The sequence below is a fragment of the Gavia stellata genome, chromosome 21 (genome assembly GCF_030936135.1).
Source record: "Gavia stellata isolate bGavSte3 chromosome 21, bGavSte3.hap2, whole genome shotgun sequence".
In the NCBI taxonomy this organism is placed as follows: domain Eukaryota; kingdom Metazoa; phylum Chordata; class Aves; order Gaviiformes; family Gaviidae; genus Gavia; species Gavia stellata.
Genome location: NC_082614.1, coordinates 10392801 through 10412951, shown reverse-complemented (window position 1 = coordinate 10412951; position 20151 = coordinate 10392801). Strand labels below are relative to the sequence as shown.

At 41.0% G+C, this 20151-nt stretch overlaps 1 protein-coding gene across 2 annotated transcripts in view; it reads left to right on the top strand.

The window, feature by feature from the left end:
* Positions 1-20151, top strand: part of ADGRD1 (adhesion G protein-coupled receptor D1) — a 160138-nt gene that overhangs the window by 68805 nt on the left and 71182 nt on the right. For both annotated transcript variants that reach the window (XM_059827753.1, XM_059827752.1), the window contains one exon: positions 18450-18523. In XM_059827753.1, the coding sequence (XP_059683736.1) occupies positions 18450-18523 (74 nt within the window). The remainder of the gene's footprint in view (positions 1-18449; positions 18524-20151) is intronic.

Genomic DNA, 20151 nt, shown 5'->3' with positions numbered 1-20151 from the left:
GAAAAATAAGAAACAATTCTTCATGAATTTTTCAGTTTTCTGTCTGATGGATGAACTCAGAAATGGGTGATTTCACACCACAGAAACAATTTCATGGAGAGGCATACATGTGATTTTCTTCTTCTTTGCTGTTTGTGTATCAGAAAGCTATCCAAATCTCCCCAACAGGTAATTTTATATTTCATCAGGCTTCTGACTAGGCTGAGCACAGACTGTTTATGCACTCAACATTTGTAGCTGTGGCTATTTTTTGGATATGATCGTTTTTACTATCAGATAAACTGGAGTCTAATTTAATCTAATCGGAGAGTTTGTTCCATGAACAGAATGTATTTTCTGAGACTCTCTCCCTCCTGTGTTCATCCACGTGTTTGTGTAATTTCCAACCACAGTCAAAATACTGCTGGCATTGTCCGGAGAATATATTTTAGTTTGCAGTTTTGTGCTGTGCCCAAATACATTATGTGTTTCAGATTGAGAACATAGTAAAAAGCAACACTATAGATACATGAAGTTAAAATTAGATGCTAGTAGTTCTGTTTGAATAATACCTACCCCGTTTCAGCCTAACATGGAAGTATTCTCTCACAGAAATTTTTGTCACCTCAAGGAGTGTGGGGAAACAATAATTTTTTTGTTTGCTTTCATCAAATGGCCCTCTAAGAAAAGTATGTTTAAAGCCATAACCAAATGACCAACAAGATAAAATAAGCTTTTTTTTAAAGGAAAGAAAATTGTAAATGTTATCATCAAACTGAATAGAAAAAGCAATGCTTTTAATTGTGGGAAATCTGCACACGTTAGTTTTCTGAGGATGTTTTAAACCTTGCCTCAGCCCTCAGCGTGCCAGCAAACTGCTTTATATAGCTTGTGTCAGAGAAGCTGTGTTAGTAATTGATGCTGGGGAACTGGAGCCTGCCATGTCAGAGTCTCATGATTGCTATGTTCGTTGGCCTGCGTGCAGCATTAACGGCTGGATAGCAGTCCCCTGGTGTAACATACATTAAAGGCTGCTTGTGTTAATTACTAGGAAGAAGGAGGTGAAAGTAGGTACTTGGAATCACAATTTTTGTCAGCTGAAGTCGACGAATCCAAGTCTAGTGAGTGCTATAACCTATAATATCCATGGACCACATAGTTGTATGCTGCAATTTGCACAACATCTATAGCTATCTACAGTAATTCTGTTACATGGGGTATGTTACTATGTATGCTTTAATTTATGTTTAGATTTTTCAATATTTTACCACGTTCCCACTGAGGCAGAGGGATTGTGAGGCACCCAGTAAAAAGAACAGAGAGGAGCCCCGCCTTCCAGTTCTTCAGCGTGTGGTTGATAAAAAGATGCAATCTAGCTGCAGTCTCATTTATATACAATACGTCAAGGATGAGAGTAGATTACTGTTGTCTGGACTGCCCAAGGCTGGAATTAGTTTCACTGTTCCTTCTATTAAATTAAAAAATAATGCGATTGTTGTTATGATTTCAGTCCTTGAGGGCAGGGAAGAAAGAGGAGCTAAAAGCAGTATAAGTGGCATGTGGATTTAGGGAGAAACAGTACTTTAATAGCCTTGATTCTTCAAGCATAAGACATGCATCTGCAATACAGATTACATCTAATAGCCCTCAATACTGCGTCAAATAGCTACTCAGTACACCTGAATGTTTACATTTTGCCTTCAGATGTCTTTGCGTGTATTTTATCTTTTTGTCTTGTCATGCGAGTTCTTGTGATAGTTATGTTGCATCCCCTAAGCATCTCTACTAACAGCAGACAAGATCATCCTTACAGTGGTGCAGACCAAAGGATGTGCATAATTTTGATGCCTGAGTAGCCTCTTCCTTTCTTTGGGAGACTCAAGTAGGAATGATACTCTTGTCTTTATGTGATGCAGGATCAGTCCCCAGGTTTCTCTTCTGTAACGTGGAATGCCTAAGCTCAGTGCAGATGGTTTAAACGTTCTGCAGCAAGACTGCAAATTCCTCTTCAGAGAGAAGCAGATTGTACTTTTGGGAAGAGGATACAGCTGGAACCCATGGAAGAGATTAAGGAGTGGGAAGGGCCATTGCATACAGCAATTGCTTTTCTGTCCTGAACATTCCCTTACACAAATTGCTCCTTTGAATACAACAGCTCACATTCGTAAGCATTAGGGCAACCTGTATCTGAGTCAATCAAAACCAAAACACTAGAAAACAGTGCAACCTGGAGAAACAAAAAAAGGTAAAATGTACCCTCGAATCGGGCTCCACCTTTGTGCTGTAAAGGGCTCTGGTGCTGGAAAGCTCTTGTTGGGCTGGCAGCACTTTCCACTAATGAAATCTGGTGGAATCTGAAGTCTCTGAGGGTCTTAATGAGGATTTTTGCTGGCCCTATAATAGAGACAATGATCCAAAACTCCTTTAAATCCAAAGAAAGGCTGGAACTGGCTTACATGGGTTTGGGATCAAGCCATGAATTCTGTAACGATGCTTACTTCGTAGGCTGATTGGGTTGGACATACAGAAACTTGTTAACTTATGTTACACCTCAGTCTCAGTTACAGCTGAGTTACACTGCTCACCTTGAAGGTCCTTATAGGTCCAGCGCAATGTAAAGAGATTAAGCGTGATGAAGACATGTTTGTTTATAAAATTGCATTAGAACTACTTGCATTAAAAAGTCATACTGAACATCCTTAACGACCAGATTGTTAAAAGCTGCTTTTACAGGTAGCAGACGTTAAAGGTTAGACACTCCTGAAGCATACTGACTCACCTGAGGCACGGGATGTGGCCTTTTGATTTTGTTGCTCTTCCTGTTCTCCTGCGGTTGAATGTGGAAAGAACTAGGAGAGTTTGCCAAGGCAAACAATGAGAAGTAGGAACAAAACTCACAAAAAAGTCTAGTTGGATCAATATTTTGCTGGTGGGAAAAAAGCAGAAATGAATCACTACTGTGTAAAAAAGAAATAAGAGTCCTGGCTGTGTTACTGATGTCCTGCTGCAAGTGCTTAGAAGATTCCCTGAGCTACTCTTTGCCCTCCACTGTGTGCACTGGGTGCATCTTACTTAAAACGTACCTAACATGTACTGGGCAGCACCAGAGGTAGCTGACTGTTGTGAAACACGGTTTGAAGAGGCATCAGTGAATCGGCTGAATATGAGCCAGCAGTGGCCCAAGAAGGCCAACGGCATCCTGGCCTGTATCAGAAATGGTGTGGCCAGCAGGAGCAGGGAGGTGATCATGCCTCTGTACTCGGCGCTGGTGAGGCCGCACCTCGAATCCTGTGTTCAGTTTTGGGCCCCTCACTACAAGAAAGACATTGAGGTGCTGGAGCGTGTCCAGAGAAGGGCGACGGAGCTGGTGAGGGGTCTGGAGCACAAGTCTGATGAGGAGCGGCTGAGGGAACTGGGGTTGTTCAGCCTGGAGAAGAGGAGGCTGAGGGGAGACCTTATTGCTCTCTACAACTACCTGAAAGGAGGTTGCAGAGAGGTGGGTGTTGGTCTCTTCTCCCAAGTGACAAGTGACAGGACTAGAGGAAATGGCCTCAAGTTGCGCCAGGGGAGGTTCAGGCTGGATATTAGGAAAAAGTTCTTTACCGAGAGAGTAGTGAAACATTGGAATAGGCTGCCCAGGGAGGTGGTAGAGTCACCCTCTCTGGAGGTATTCAAGGAGCGTGTGGATGTGGCATTGTGGGATGTAGCTTGATGGACATGGTGCTGTGTGGTGTTGGGTGGGTTGGTTTTTGGTGTGTTGTGCCTTGTTGTTGTTGTGTGGTGGTTGGCTTGCGTGGGTTGTTTGTGGGGGGGTTTTTTTGTTGTTTTTTTTTTGTTTTGTTTTGTTTTTTCCAGGTTGGACTTGATGATCTTACAGGTCTTTTCCAACCGTAGTGATTCTGTGATTCTGTGATCAGTGATAATCCTGTTGGTAAATAATGTTTCAGATGGGGTTTTGTTCCTTTTGAAAGTTGTATTTTCTTTATTCCTTTAACGTGAAGTACTCTCAGATTACAAACTCATTGTACACATGGCTGAGTCCAAGAGGATGAAAGAGGTGTGTTTTCCCTTCCCTCTTCCCATCTTTCCGTCCCTTTCCCCATTCTCTTCTGCTTTTTGATTTTGTGTAGCATGAGGGAACTCTAATGAAAGGCTGGCCATAAACTAGAAGATTGCATTCAAATTATATGCTTTTTCTTTGTGTTCAGGCTCAAGGCTGTTCCATTCTGGTGCTTTAAACTTCTGATTTATTAGCGGGCACAACCTGGGCTCTCCCCTACAGTGTTCATGGTCCCCACTAGGTAAATTGCAGCCTTGTGGTACAGTTTTATGAGAGTGCTTGTGTGATGTTCCCATTAACTGCAGCAAAGCCTTTTGTGTGCAGGGCACTCCAAGAATTCCAGTGGTAGCACTGATGCCCCTGATAACTTACTGTGCTGAAAAGAATCTAAATACATCTCCAGGGAAGGTTGTTTTTCCTCTTTCTCCTATTCTCCATTTTTAGAAATACTTGATGTTGAATTACTTACCACGAGAGTTTGTGAAAGAGCCTCTCATCTATGTAAGAAATGACTTTGCATTTTTTTAATGAACCACTCTTTAAGTATTCCTAAATAAGCAGTAGATGATATGGATGTGGGATAGATATTCATAGCAAGTGTCATTTTTGGTTATGAGGATATTAAAAGTTATTAAGTTATAAGTAATGGTTGGAATGAATCTCTTGACTTATTTGGACTGTATTTCACTCTGTGACAGGTTAGCCATCATCTGTTTATTAAAAAATGCATTTATTTTTAAGGCTGTTAGCCACTATTAAAGTATTTATAAACTATAAAAAGGAGGTCTTAATTGGAAGTGTTGCCCCATTGGAAATATTCTCATGAACACTAGCAGGAACGTTTCCAAAAATAATGTGTTTAGCGAAAGAAAGAAATGTCCATGCTCCATGCCATAAAGCATCCTGAACTAGCACACAGATGACAGTGAAATAGTTGTTGTAATGTTCTGAGACACTGTGTTCCTAAAACTGGACTGTCTTTCTTTTTAATAACTCTCAGTCACAGCGGAACAGGAATATTGCGCCTTGTACCTCCTGAAGTCACTGGGAGTTTCCTTGCTAAGTTCAGTGGGAACAGGACGGGTGCCTCTGAGCCCTGGAAAGCTACTGTCATGCAGCAGTTTGCTGAAGGCTTTTGCTTTTTGGTTTGTGATTTTCCTGAAGTTCTGTAGAATTATCCTAGTAAATTAAATTGTGCAGTCAGCCATTTCTGTTTGCATATGATTACAGTTTTATTAGATCTAAAAGCATTTCCCCTATTTGTGTAATATATTTTACTTAAAGAAAAAACAAGAAAAGATGCCAGTTGATTTACAGGGTGCCCGAGTCACAGGAGCCTACTGGAATGTGACACTGATATGTTGCTCAACTACTGGCCACTGCATCTTGTCAAGATGCTTGAAAATCCAGGTTACCACACAGTGACATTTCACTGAAGGGCAAGAAAGAGAAAAGGAAGGGGTGTGGCAGCTTTTCCATTGAAGGGAGAATGTAAGATTTCTCATTCTTTGCCCATTTTAAATTGTTGTACTAAGTAATTGACAAGCGAGTTTGGCGATTTTGCAAAGCTCTAATGGCCATAGCTGCATTCCTCAAATCATTAGATCAGTTTCCAGAGGGACCCATTGCTGATTTCAGGAATCACATGGAAAAAATAAGCTCCAGACAAACAGCACAAACTGGGAGCTGAGTAATTATGGAGGTATTCAAATTTATGCAGAAGGTGCCTTTATGTGGCACTTTACGGTATGCCCAGATGAATCAGCCGGCAGGCAGTAATACCTTATCGGGCTGCTTCTTTCTCTTCCTGAGCTTGCTGCGGTGTGCTTTGGGTTTGCTTTGCACCCCCTCCTTTGTACAGCTGCATACAACTATTTTGGTGGAACGTTCGTGTAAACCTTTAGCTGAGGAAAAAGAGGAAAAGCTGGTGTTATTTGCAAAGTGGTGAAAGACTGAAAGTTTGAATGTACCCCTACTTTAAAACTTTTTCACCCTGGTTATCCTGAAAATAAAACGCTACTTGCCGCGCTTCTGAAAACACAGCCTTGAAGTTGCCTTTGGGTGGTTTCTGCAGTGCCAGGGGCTCCCTGGCTGGCTGGCACAGCCGGGCGCCCCGCGCTTTCCAGCCCAGGCTGCCCCGTGCTCCACGGAGCGCTGGCGGAGGGCGGCTGGCCGTGGCAGCGCCGCAGCCTCTTGACACGTCCTTGTGCAGCACAATAGTCATAGTTTGAATGTACCCCTTAAGGGCCCTGCCTTAAATTACGGTTGGCTGTTTTTCTGTCGCTGCTGTATCAGCAGCAATATCTCTAGCTGCGTTATGTCTAGAGACATGCACAAAGCTCCACTAACTTCTATTTTCACTTCTGAAAAACGAACTCAATGGCTTAGTCTCATATTACTCAACTTTGTAGCTGGAGTTAATGGACCAGACCTAATTCCAGAGTGGTTCTCAATTTGTTGGATGTGGCTGATGCACAAATCAAATAGTTCTGGCACTCTGACACTTCCTCTGAATGAAAAATGACACTAAACTAAATAGTTGTGTGAATTTCGTCCCCGTTCATGCAACAGACTAAAAGGCAACTCATATTTGGCAAATGTGCAGGAATGGGAGAAAAGATTCCAATCAGGAGAAGAAAAATGTAAACGCTCTTGAGAGGTTTTTTCCCCACAATGAAAAGACAAAAAAAAGCAATGCAAACCCATGAGCTTAATCCCAGAAAGATCTAGTCAGGAGAGTATAATATCTTAATGGGATGTTAAGGTCTAAGAAATGCAGAGTCTTGCAAGCGGGGGTGTTACATCACTCTCCTGCTCAAGAAGCATTACAGGAGAGTATTTTTGTCTCAAGATGAGGATTACTGCTAGACCCAATCTGGTGCAGATCTGGGTTGTATCTGAACAGAGCAATCCTACTCCTGTCCTTGTCTCCCTTGCCATGGGTTCCTTGTCTCATTTATTCATTGTACCGCTTAAGAGAGCAGCTGTAGCTTATTAATGTGATAGAAAGCGTGCATTTTTTCTTGGGGTTAATCTACTTTTTTTCAGATCATTTTCACTCTGTGGCTGTAGGTTTGCTAGAACTGGAACAAGTGAAGCAGTGAGCATGTACCTGCCTGGATTTTGGGGAGAGAGAAGTCAGGGGAAGAAAGCCCGCGGGTTCACCGGGTACTTAAGGAGGTATTCAGATGACTCAAGGCTGCTTATCAGAAAATGCCACAGTATTAGGCTGTGTGTGAACATAGGCTTCTTCTACACCAGGCTCTGCAGACTTTAGCTGGATTCCCACCGTGCAAAGCGTAACAAGATACAGGAATCATATATTAGTCTGAGACATTACAGACTAAATAGGTGGGATAATGAATGTGAAATGAAACACATAGAGACAGGAAAGAACCTGAGAAAAGTCACATGGGGAAAATAAATTTGGGGATAAAACCAAGTGTCAAAGTGATTTTTTGATTACACAGAATAAACATTCCCTTATCTCACCTAGTGGGCCTGAATATCTTGGCCTTAAGCAAGCATAAGTTTTTTGTAATATTTCCCAGTCTGGTTATAACAGTCTTATGGTAGAAGTACGGTGCGCTGTGTCTTTCTGAAAGTCTTTGTCATGAGATGTGGCATTGCAACTGGAATGTTTATTGTACTCTCTCATTATTTATACTCCATTGCTTCCATTGACTGCCTGTCCCGCCTGGCCCTGGAGATTAGCAGAGTCAGGGAAAGGATAAATGATGATTATCAGCTGGTCGAGGGATGTAAGAGCTGAAAGGGTCAATAGAAAACAAAGGCTGCCACATATAATTCACAAAGAATGTGAGGCATTGCTTTTCAGAGGCAACACTCGCATAGCCAGGATTTTAATGAGAATGGAAAATGCTAATATATAAATCCAGTCCTAGAAAAAAAATATTAGCAACAAACGTACTGAGCGGTAAATATTTTTACCATTAAGCCTTGTCCTCTGTTTCTGACGCGAACTATTAAAACTCCTCCTAAAGCTTTCATGAAATCACGTCTTCAAAACACCCTTTAAAATATGGTCCTTTGTTTGGAAATAAATGTTAGCAAAGGTGACTTTGCAAATGTGTAATGATGAACCAACTGAATATCTTACAAAATCTTGTTTTTACTCAAAGTGTGCAATGCAGAGCTGATCAAACTCTCACTGAAGCTGACGAAGGGGCTTCTGACATCTGAAGAAGCTGGTATTTTTTTTCAGGAGTACAATTTTATTCATATTAGCGTATTTATGTCATAAATCAGAGTCCCATTAAGTTACGTGCTGTGCACACACAATACAAAAGGATTTTTGTGCCTGTGCCTTGAAGATCTCGCACCTTGAGTGTTGCTTCGCTCTTGCTGCTTTGCTGTCACCTCTGTTCCTCCTCACTGAGGGTTGCTAAGCCCTTGCTTATGGAGGAGTGTACATGGGAGACAAGATTGTGCTCCAGCTGGAGCCCTGGGCAAAGCCTCACTGGCTTAGTTGGGCTCCCAAAGGGGCTCAGGGAACCTTCCCCAGGCCCAGCGGCCCTGGCCCCCTTGCCATATTCCTATTCTCATGGTGCCCTCTTTCTTTATCCTGCTTCATGGGCGGGTTTTGGCCATATCAGACCTCTTGCATTCCCAGACTCTAAAAGTCACCCATTCCCAGAAGCTAATTTTGTCCTTGGATGTGAAGTGCAGGGCACTGAAATCTTTACAAAGAAGATAAAGGCATTATTCCCAACTATTCCATAAACAGTCTATTATTCCTGTTATTATCATACAGAGTACATGAAATTTTAATGTTTAACTGCTCCAGGATGTCAAAGTCCTTGAGCTCTTCAAAAATAAGGACGCAAATTCTGTTTGGTCTTTGTGCTTTTGCTTTTTGCCTACTTAGAAAAGGCAATACATATTGATTCTTCACTTGGAAATCCATCTTGGGCTAACTACTGTGTGCTCCTTGTGTGAAAAATTGCCTAAATAGTCTCTCAAGCCTCTGCCATAATAAATATGAGTGAATATTGATTGATTCTTCTTATCATTATGATTTTCAGTCTTGCAGGAAAAAGAGATGTTTGCTAATTCAGACTTCATTTGTGTGTTGGTAAAGAATTATGTAAAACTGAAACCAAAAAGTGCCGGTTAGACTTGCTATTGCTGTTGGGGTTTGTAGCTTCGTGTTGTTTTTGAATTTGGTGCAACTTCTTGCTGTTGCCGGTGCTTGTTATTTGTTGGGACTGAGCCTCTGTTTTAAGGGTTTTCAGTTTCAGCTGAGCTTTGTAAAATCTGGTTATCAAAAATCCAGGCATGCCTTGTTTGGAATGGGGGTGACTGTACCGTGGAAATCAGAGCAAACACTCTGTGGTGGGTTGACCCTGGCTGGACGCCAGGTGCCACCAAGCCGCTCTATCACTCCCCTCCTCAGCCGGACACGGGGGTAGAAAATAAGAAAAAAAGCTCGTGGGTCAAGATAAAGGCAGTTTAATACAGCAAAAGCAAAGGCTGTGCGTGGAAGCAAAGGAAAACAAAAGATTTATTCTCTACTACCCGTCAGTGGGCAATGTCCAGCCACTTCCCGGGAAGCAGGGCTTCAGTATGCGTAGTGGTTGCTCCGGAAGGCAAACGTTGTAACTAACTTCTTCTCTTAGCTTTTATTGCTGAGCAGATGTCATATGGATTGGAATATCCCTTTGGGTCAGCTGTCCTGGCTATGCCCCCTCCCAAGACCTTGCCCACCCCCAGCCCACTGGTGAGGGGGAGTGTTGGAGAGACAGCCCTGGTGCTGTGGAGCACTGCTCAGCAGTAGCCAAAATGCTGGAGTATTATCAACACAATTCTAGCTACCAATACACAGCACAGCACTATGAGGGCTGCTGTGGGGAAAATAAACTCCAATACACAGACACAGGCACCGACTGCCTGTCTGTCCTGCTGTCCTCCGTGGGCAGCGCGGCACAACAGGCAACCGCCCAACTCCTATCCGGCTAGTGCTGAGTTGTCCCCGTTTCTTCTTTCTGATTTAAATTATCTCTGGCCCAGTAACAGCGGGATTGCAAATCACAACTGCAGTTTAAATGTTAAATCTGAGTGTCTTGAATAGTTCGCATCTGATGCAAATGTTTCTCTTCTTTAAAAAAAAAAAAAAAAAGGACATCAGGAGGAAAAGTCCAAGCACTGTTTTGGAAACTAAGAATTGTGGAAATATTACCTAATAGGAAAAGTATTCTTAAAACTGATTCTACTCTGTGCATCCCTTTAAGGGATTATGCTTTATGCCTGCCTTCTGGTCCCTGTCACAGCTCTTGTCATTGCCTAGACGTTGTTTCCTGTCACAGAGCTCTGCATTAGGCCTGGACAGCTGCATGGCAAAGGGAACTATTTCTGCCTATGTCAAAATACTACAGGTGAACGGCAGAAAAAAAAAGATTTGTTTACCTCTTTCATTGTGGTTCTCTTGAATTCGAAAACATGTCCATTTTTAAATAGCCTTTTCAACATCAACCAGACCAGTTGTTTTCCTTTAGCAGTACTTTCACATGAGTTAAGAAAAATAGAGGAGATTAAGAAAGGGCGTACAGGAAGAACATCTGCTTCTCGTTTTAGAAAAGCAATACATTTTTAATATAATGATGCGGAGTAGCAGAAAAAGGCACAGCAAAAGGAAACAAAAAACCTTAACAAAAGACACCGTCCTCTATTTCACTAAGGAGTTTTGGAAAGTTGTCATGAACTTGTATCAGCATGACCACAAAGTCTACTTTATTATGCTGATTATAAGGAGGGTGGGGAAAAGCTGAAATGACATTTCATTCATCTATCCAAAAAGGCCTGTAAACTTCTAGCAGTGTATGTGACTAGAATTTTGTAAGGCTGGTGGATGGTTTGCACAGACAACTTTGTAAGTATTTGACTTCATTTGCATTAAGAATAGTGTTTTCAAGGAGCCTAGGAGTGCAGAAGCAGCGTAAAGCAACACAGCCTTGGACCAGAGGAATGAACACGAACAGTTGCGTTAATAGCCAGCCTTGGCGACTAGTATCTCACAGAATTACTTCCTGGAAGAACCAGGCCAAATGCCCAGGTTTGGGGATAGTTTTGTATTTTTAGCTTTGCTTCATCCATGCTCAAAGATTACTTTCATCCTGGCCCATCTAACTCAGATGTGCTAAAACAGATCAGAGCATAAAAGACATAAACAAGATCTTGGTTAGGGGAGAACAGCCTCTCAGCAGTCTCCGCTTCAGGGAGGTTTACCAATTAAAACGATGATTTATTTGCTACTCCAACAAACTCTTCTTGAGCCCTGACAATCAAGCTGGGTTTCTTCTTCTGTCCAGTGTGAAGTTCTGGTAGCTCTGAGTGTGTGCCGGATGGGAGGGGAGATGGGAAGAGCAGAAAAGCTGCTCTGCAGGGCTTTGCATTACATTAAAACAAAATAAGGTCTTTTCAGCCACGAGTAACTGCTTCAGCACGGGCACCTTGAATGAAATAACTTGCATTTTAAATTACCTGATTTAAATTAGATCTCTTTGGAGCCAGACTGCATTCATTAATTTTGGAGAGGTAATATCTAGTTGGAGGTTATGCCCTGCGTCAGTTGGAGGCAATGCCGAGTGTCCCGACAAGTTTGATGACACTGGCTCTGCGTAAACAATTCTATCAATAACACGCAGGAAAGAAACTAGCTTTCACTTGCTTTCTCATTTGAATTGAATTGCTAAAACTTGAAGAACTGAGAAAACATGTCCCAAGTGTTTTGGTATCAGTGACTTAATTTTGCACGCCTTAGTCCTCCTTAGATGTCTCAATCATGCAGGTTTAGAGGGCTGTGTACATATACATTTTTTTCTTACATATGGATAAAACTGTTTAACTGTAAGGACATATCAAAACCATCTGACTGCTAATTACTTAAATGAGACTATTTCTAGAAAGAGAATATTAGTATTTTCACTTTATTATTCTTTGGAACAGAACTGTGCTTTAAGGGACATGAGAAATCATTTTTTCGCTTAAGCATTAAGGCAGCTTTTCATACAGATCATCAGTTCAATCCTGTGTTTATTGGTGCTCACATAAGGAAAGGCTGCCATGCTGAGCTCGGTTTCTCACTGACTGGCATTTAATATTTTTAAACATCAAATATTTACTGATGTAACTTGGTAGCTGCCCAAATTGAATTTCAAAGGTCCTTATCCTGCAGTTTCTATTTGTGCATGCCTTCCATTGAAGTCAGCTCCATGCATCTCTAATGAAAATGAACCTTCTCTCTGTGGCTATTTTTCAGCCTTTCTGTGCTTTCCATTTATTACCATGATTTACAACAATATTGTGAGTATTATTAATCCAGATTGCAGTCAATGGGAGTTTGGCATGGTTTTACACTGCAGTACTGCATCTTAAATTGTTTTGGCTTCCAAGCTGAAAGAATTTGGCATGCAACTACTTGTCTCTGCCCAGCGTTAACAAATACATACAAACACTCATCATGCCATATGCACCCAGGCCAAAGAGAAAGAAAAAGGGACGAAATATATTGTTACATATTTGAGATCTTTGAGATTGAGGAATGTATGAAAGCATAGTCCACAGAGGATACGTGGCTTAGTGAGGCTGAGCAAGGTACTTTGTGCTCAGAAGTCCCTGAGTCCAGGCCTCAGCGCTGCCCCACCGATGCTGTGCTGTGTTAACTGCCTGAGGGATCTACGTCAATGTAACTTCCATGTGAGGGTGGGAATTTTTTAGGTGTAAAATTAAAGAAAAGCCATTTGGGAGCTGTGCATGTGCATTTAGGGAGATTATAATTTTAACTCAAAGGTTGCAGTCAGTTTCCATTGCCAAAATTGAGCTTTCCTCGAGCAGTTCGGAAAAAAAAGACTTTTATGTTATTTAGCACCCAAAACCAGAGAGAAGAGCTATTACTCTTTTAACACTGTCACGACATTGCACCTAGAGTACATTCAGCAATCACTGTCCCAGCTTTTCTAGGTGCCATGAAGCCTACCTGTGCTGTAGGCAGGTAACTTGAAGTGGATCAAAGAGACAAGCTGAAGAAAGATGAACACCAAGTAATAGTTTCAGTTTCTGTAGATCATAAGCAACTGCTTTACAGATGCACAGTGCCTGACAGCCCACACTGAGATCTGCAAGTGGTCAGATGTTGTCTTGACAGCTGTGGGATGAAGCCCCTTTTTTGGTGCCGTAAGAAAGATGGGGTCCTGTTAAGAGGATGGCATTTTTATTTAAAGGGATGTGGACTTGCTAGTCTGAGAAAAATAGCAAGATCTTCTGATGCTGTACATATTCAGAAGTAATCAATTTTTTTTTGCTATGCACAATAATTAAAAAAAAAAGTACCAGGACAATTTCCTCATTCATTCCCTCCTCCTTTTCTTTCTCTCTTTATAAAAATGCTATCTAGTAGAGCAGCCAAGATATTTTACAGTCTGTTGCTCATGTTTTTTTTCATTACTTTTTTTGTTCTCACACTGCTTGCCCAATACAGCAGCTGTTAAATGGAGAACTGGGGAAGGCTATTGGTGTAGCATTTGATTAACAATATTTTTGCAGAAAATTGATACATCAACTATTTTTATCCTCAGGCAAAGGAAGGATCAAACCCAATCCATATTCAATTACATATGGCAACCTTTTCTAATTTCAGATGCCTTTATAACCTCTGATATTACACTGGTTTTTTCCTTTATATTGTTGTCTGCCGCATTCTTCCACCCTTAGTGATATCATGGGATTTTTTTTTTTAACTGTATGATTGTACCATTAAGAAATACATTCAGCAAGCTTTCATGTTGATCCTGGGAGCCTATAGTATTTTGCTCGTTGCTTCAGTGTGTGTTGGCATAGCTCTGTTGACAACAATGGAACAACTAAAGGTCTGGCATTTATGCATAACACTTTATAAGTCCTTATTGATAAGCTAAATTCATTTTTGTACAATTTGTAACTTTTTTTCATTACATATGCTACTTACATCTTAGGGTGAATCAGTCAAACAGACTCTAAATAAAAATAATTGGGTGATCTAAGCCCAAGGTCTGTTGCAATGCAGTTTTCTCACAACTTGGAAGATAACAGCCAATATAGCCACTATAGAAATAGGTGATTATTCTTTCTTTCTCTTTCTTTCTGTCTTTTCCCAGGGAACTGAGTAGATGAGTGTACCTTAAAGTTTTAATTTTCTAGGTAATTAGGAGAAATAGACTGTATAAGGTGGAAAGGAAACTTGATAAACCATGCGGTCCTGGATAGGTCCCGCTAACAGGCAGGATGTTGCTGTGAGGATGGGAAATCCATATATTAGAAGCATCATTTTAGTCTCTAATTTAATCCATAGACCAGAATGAAAAGTGCTTTTGATTCATACACCTGTAAGAATATTTCAGTGGGGCTGTGAACTGCACAAAAGACACAACCGTACTGACAAGAGGGTTGTTTGTCTTAGTGCCTTTTCTTGCCACCTTCAAAATAATCCATTATATTCTTGGAGGTTGAGAAGACAAGGCTTCAAAATCTCTGAATTAGACAAAATGCTGTATTTTGTAAACAGAGACAAGCGAACTCCAAATTGAACTTAATAGGGTGTATTATCATCGGCTTTGGATGAGAGGAAGTCCAACACTCAACGCATGGGACTTGGAGGTACAGAGTTTAGAGCAGTGGCAGATGTGACCCACAGATTTGTTCTTCACACTGGAGAAAAATACATGTTGAATTAGAAGGTGCACACCCTCCTCCCTTGGTGGCCACTATTATGTAGCTAAATATTTGCTTTTTAAATTCAGGGGAGGAGAAACAAGCTAATCTCATAAAGGTTCACCCCACCCTCTGCTTGGCTTCTCTTCCTTGGCAAGCCTTCCCAGCAGCAGCTGGCTGACTGTTTTTCTTCTGCAGTTGTGTTCATGACATTTCCTGCAACTAGGGTTTCCTGAAGGTTTCCAGCAGTCCTTTCAGCCCCCTACCCCCCTTTTTTGGCCTCTTCACCCACTAACCATGGCCTTGTGCCTAGTTCCCAGCAGTGTAAGTACTGTATCCCCATCACACATCCATGCATATCCTCTGTATGGTCTCAACACATAGAATGAGTTTCTGCGGTTCGCTTCTAAGTCTGACTAATTTACGGAGAGTCAGTGGTTAGTGTAAGGGATGCTGAACAGCCATGATATAAACAGAGACAGTCCATCCTCAAGATACCTGCTGCATCAGACAGACATAGAGTGTGCACTGTTTCTCAGTGACAAGAGTTTGCTTTCCTCTTTTAATGTTACTCTTTTTTGAAGAAGCTGCACGTACCCCTCTCCATGCAGAAGGACTAATATAAAGAACCTAGATCAGGGAGAACTGATGCACAGATCCTGGATTACTTAGTGTGCTGGTACTTTCCCCCTCCACACTACTGAAAGCTGCATAAACTGTCCTTTCACAGGCTTTTATAAACACTAATCTTTTAGTGTAAAAGCCTACTTGTATATTAAGCTTTCTGTTATCGATGTCATTAAATCAATATCCTCAGTGATACAGGATCCAAGTCACATATAAGCTGTCACACACAGTTTAACTTAAGAAATGCAGTACTGAGGTACAGGCAGTTCATTTTTCATAGATTAGAGAGTACTTTGAAGTAGAGCTGTTGAAGATCAGAGAGGGTTTATTCCTCATTGTAGCCAGTTTCTTATATGTTGGGGGGCTTTCTATTCTAATGACGGTTTTGTGGCAGAACTTCAATGAAGTCTGAGAGGATGAGTGTTTTATGCAGTTATCATAAGTGGCACTGAAAAGCCTAGTGAGGCCTACATCGTGTGTGTTAAAACATCGGACGTATTCTTTAAGAGAAGTAAATAGGCAAATTGGTATGGACCTTTCTTGTATACCCGTTATTTATCTATTCTTTTTCCATGTGGGTATGCATACAATTCTGGACAGCTCAGAGACTGTATAGCCTCACTCGGTGTAGTTCTTTGTCTAATGAGTGACATCTGTGTTTAGAGTTAAAGGTGGAGAAAAACAGTAATTTGTTTTTTGCCAGAGATACTTAATTAAGGGTAAAACACACATCTGGGATTTATTTGTGTAAAAAGATACACAACTGAAGTAATGTCTTCTTCCAACCTGACCCTGTGGTGCTCTTTCCGTTTGGTGTGTTAAGGATCAAGCTTTACCTAGAGATATCTTACAAATCAGAAACGGCAGTTATTGTATGATCTTAGCTGTTATTACAGCAGATCTTTCTCTCTCTCTCTTATTCTTTTTTTAGCCACTGTTTGTCTGTCATACAAGTGAAGTAATTTGTAATAGAAACTGACTATGGATTCTTTCAGTTGCTTACTTCAGGAAAGCTATAGACTTGATGGACATAACATTATACAGCATAATGGGCAAACATTATGCTACATGCCCTTGCTGCTGGTAAAACAGAATGAACTCTGCCAACAAAACTTTAAATTAACTGAAGTTGCAGAAGGCAGTTTTCCAGCCGTGGGTCATGGATCATTAGTCTTCTGCAGTTTCTGAACTAGTGCTCTTCAAGAATACTCTGAGCATCAAGAGGTGGGATTAAGGGAAGGAAGCAGTTTCTGAAAGACACTCCATATTTCATAGGTGGTTTGTGATTTGGAAGGTGTGCAGACCCCTGTCATTGTTAAAGGTGGGGCTTGTGGTGGGGCACTTTCTGAAAGGAGTGAGTAGTTCAGAATTGATGGATCTAGCAGGGAACATACCAGTTTGATCCTGAAACCTTGCACAGGGTGTTCACAGGGCAGCCAGCTATGGAGAAGGGCTTTCACAGATGAGGAAGCACTCCTCTGTATTAATTAACGTCATATACTTGGTTTTACTACCTCTCTCTCACCACACCTGGAAAGAAAGTGGCATGAGCAGATTGGGGGTTATATCAGTGAGATATTTCCTGGTGATGGGGACGTGAATCTTGTCCCATTGTGGTACACTTGTGAGAGTGTGAGGTTTTACCATTTGCTTTGCTCCCCTCGTGGAAAAAGGCTACAGGACGTCACCAGAGTCAAAGGGGAAAACAGAGACCCTCAGCAGATAAGTGGCAGTCTTTCCTCTTCACAAGCTCTGCTTCTGTGAGTACCTGACCTGCAGTCTCAGCTCTTTCTCTGATGAAGGCTTAGGGAAAACAGGGTGAGTCAAGGAACTAGAAATTTTGTCCAGGGATGTTGCTCAAGCAGATAAGAAAATTCCATTTATGTTATCCAGAGATGTGAGTTAAAGAGAAGTAAATGGCCTTATCTACAGCATAGCTACTTGAAGTGTGTGGAAATCCAGTATGAATGTGTGAATGTCCTGGGTTAGGCAGAAATGCTTTATTATCGCTAGTAAGGAGGGAACTGTGCTACCTTGTGCCTGACACTCGTTGCTGGACTTGTGGGAGAGCAGAAGGAAAATTGCATCAGGGACTTCTTGTACTTGGTTGACTTTCAGCATGATGAGGCAGTGGGTTTTTTTTTTCTTCTTTCTCTAAAACAAGGAAAGCAATACTTGGGTTATCTTTTGGCTTGACAGCAGAATTGTGTTGCAATAATCCAAGGGCTGTTAATTCACCAGTGATTTGTTTATCTTGAAGACTCTTGTAATTAAAAAATTGCCTTAAGGTAGGACCTAACACAATGTGGACTTTGGGGATTTATGTATTAGAAATGGTTGAACAGATCCTGGAAATCCTCTAGCTTGCATATTTTGTCTATAACAAGCTATTACTTCTCTCCAATATAATTTGAATTATTTTGTCATGAAACTGGTGTAACAGACTGGAGAATAGGCTCTCAAAGCTTCCTGAATAGAGGAGATTGAGTTAGTGGCTAAATCTGTTTGTGGAAGGTAGAAATTATATCATTATAATGCTAAGGTGTGTTAAAATAAATTCTTGAATTATAGCATTGCTCTTTCAGTTTGATTGTGTGTTTTAAAATAATCACTATTGTGGAAAGAAAATGTCTGTGAGTTGGTCATTGTAATGCACATATTTCAGTGTTATTAATCCTAAAATGTGAGATTCTTATTAGCCAATGAGAACAAAACCCAACAAAGCCAAATATACACTGAAGGATAATGCCACAATCCTGCAAAAATTAACACATATATTTGTGCTTATATACAATAAATAATCCTGGTTTGCTATTTACTTAAATGGGACACATATTTCTCACTCAAAGTGACATGAGTTCAATCTCAGTGTGTAAAATTAAGACTGAATACCAGCCTTCGTATGTTTGGAGTTTGCGTTAAAGCCACAAAGACTGATAAAATTTGCTTTCAGTTATGGTGTGTTAATCTAGAGTAAGTCTATTGCAGTTGTTGCAACAATGAGAATTGAAAGTAGTTGAATAGCAGAATTTAGTCCTTTTTAAACATTCCTTCAGGGTTTATATTTTCTTTCTTGCAGACTCCCAGACAATACAGCCAAGCACTAAATAAGAGTAACAGAGTTCATCTTTACTGTGCATTTCTGGACTATAGGTATGTTATGTAATTTAAAATTCCTTAACTTGGTTTAATTATACTTAGTTTGTGATGCTATATATTACCTATGTTCTTCTTGTTGTCTTTCATTCATGGAAATAGTTAAAGAAATGGAGTCACTGGTTTACAAAAAACACAATCTCATAGTGGCTTCTTACCATAAATAGGACACTTGTTATACACAGACCCTGTGTTAGGTAATTGAGAGACTGAAAAATTTTGGAATCAAAACTGCAGACTGATGCAAATCATGCTTATCTTGGTTTATGAGTATGTCCACTTGGGCAGATGCTTGGATGTTTTAAGATGGCAAACCTCCAGCGGAGCCATTGTTTTCACTGGATCTGTGCCTGTGTCACAATACCATGTGGGATCAGTATTTCAGAGCTGTGAATTTTGGCCAATGCATAGAATGGAGAAATATTATGCCCCTGAATGAAAATTAGAATAAAAGGGGCATAAATATCACCTTAAATTTCACTCAGGAAATAGGAACTATGGAAAAGCAGTAGCTATTTTTTTTTTAGCTCTGAATATATTTCATCTGTTTTTGATTTCCAAACATGCTGTTCTTACTGAATCAATTGAGAAAGAATACAAATAGTGAATTTTGAATTTCATGGGGATTAACAGTTTTTGAGCCGTAACAGTATAAGCCTAATTGATGTAGCAATGGCCTGCAATGCTGTGATCCCTCCTATCTGGCATGCACGTGAGAAGGTCACTGTAATTATTTTATTGAAGTTTTGTTTCAAGTATGTTGAACTGTCCCAGCTGTTGGCAGTTACTCGTTGTTATGGTTACTCACAAATTACGATAAATTAGAAACAGATTTTACTGAAGTGAATTAATATGGTTGGGGCATTGTTCCTGTACTGTTTTCCATTGGGGCTTGGGCCCTTGAGGCTTTGCCTCAGGGTGGAAACTGAAATATGAAATCTGTCCTTCCAAATGAGTTTTATTTGTGTCAAGATGGTCTTACTCCCTAGTGCATGGTAGTTAAAGAATAAGCAATTGGTTTCTGACCTATGACAGACTCTCTTTGGGAGCTCAAGGAGGTCCCAAAGGACAGACGAAGGGTGAGGTAATACCTATCTCTAAAATAAGCACCAAGAAAAATACAGATCACTCAGTCTAGCTTCAGGACCTAGACTAATATCAAAAGTAGTAAGTGGTTAAGAAGCAGGCAGTTTGGATCGGTGCCCCATGGTGCCTCAGCCCATGGTGCCCCCCGAGATGTGTGGCTGTGGCTTCTGTGTCCCCACTCCACTGCAGGGCTGTGATAGCACAGGGGTTTCTGGGCTTCCCTGGCTCCAGGAAGAAGCAAACTCATGAGGATCACTTTCCTGCACAGCCCTGGGACCAGGCCACACAGCCAGTGCAGCCGTATCCTCAGTGGAGCCGGAGCTGCTGTTGCTACCCCTGAGGATGAAGTGACGAAAACCAATTGACATGGATGTGTCACAAGAAATCATGCTCAGTCAGTCTGAATTACTTACTTCCGCAGGATGAGTGGGACAGTGGATAAAGTAGGGGCAGCAGATATGATACACTGACTTTTGCAAGATTATTGGCTTGTCTGGTATTATAGTTCTCATCATATAGAAATTTGGGTCTAGGTGAAA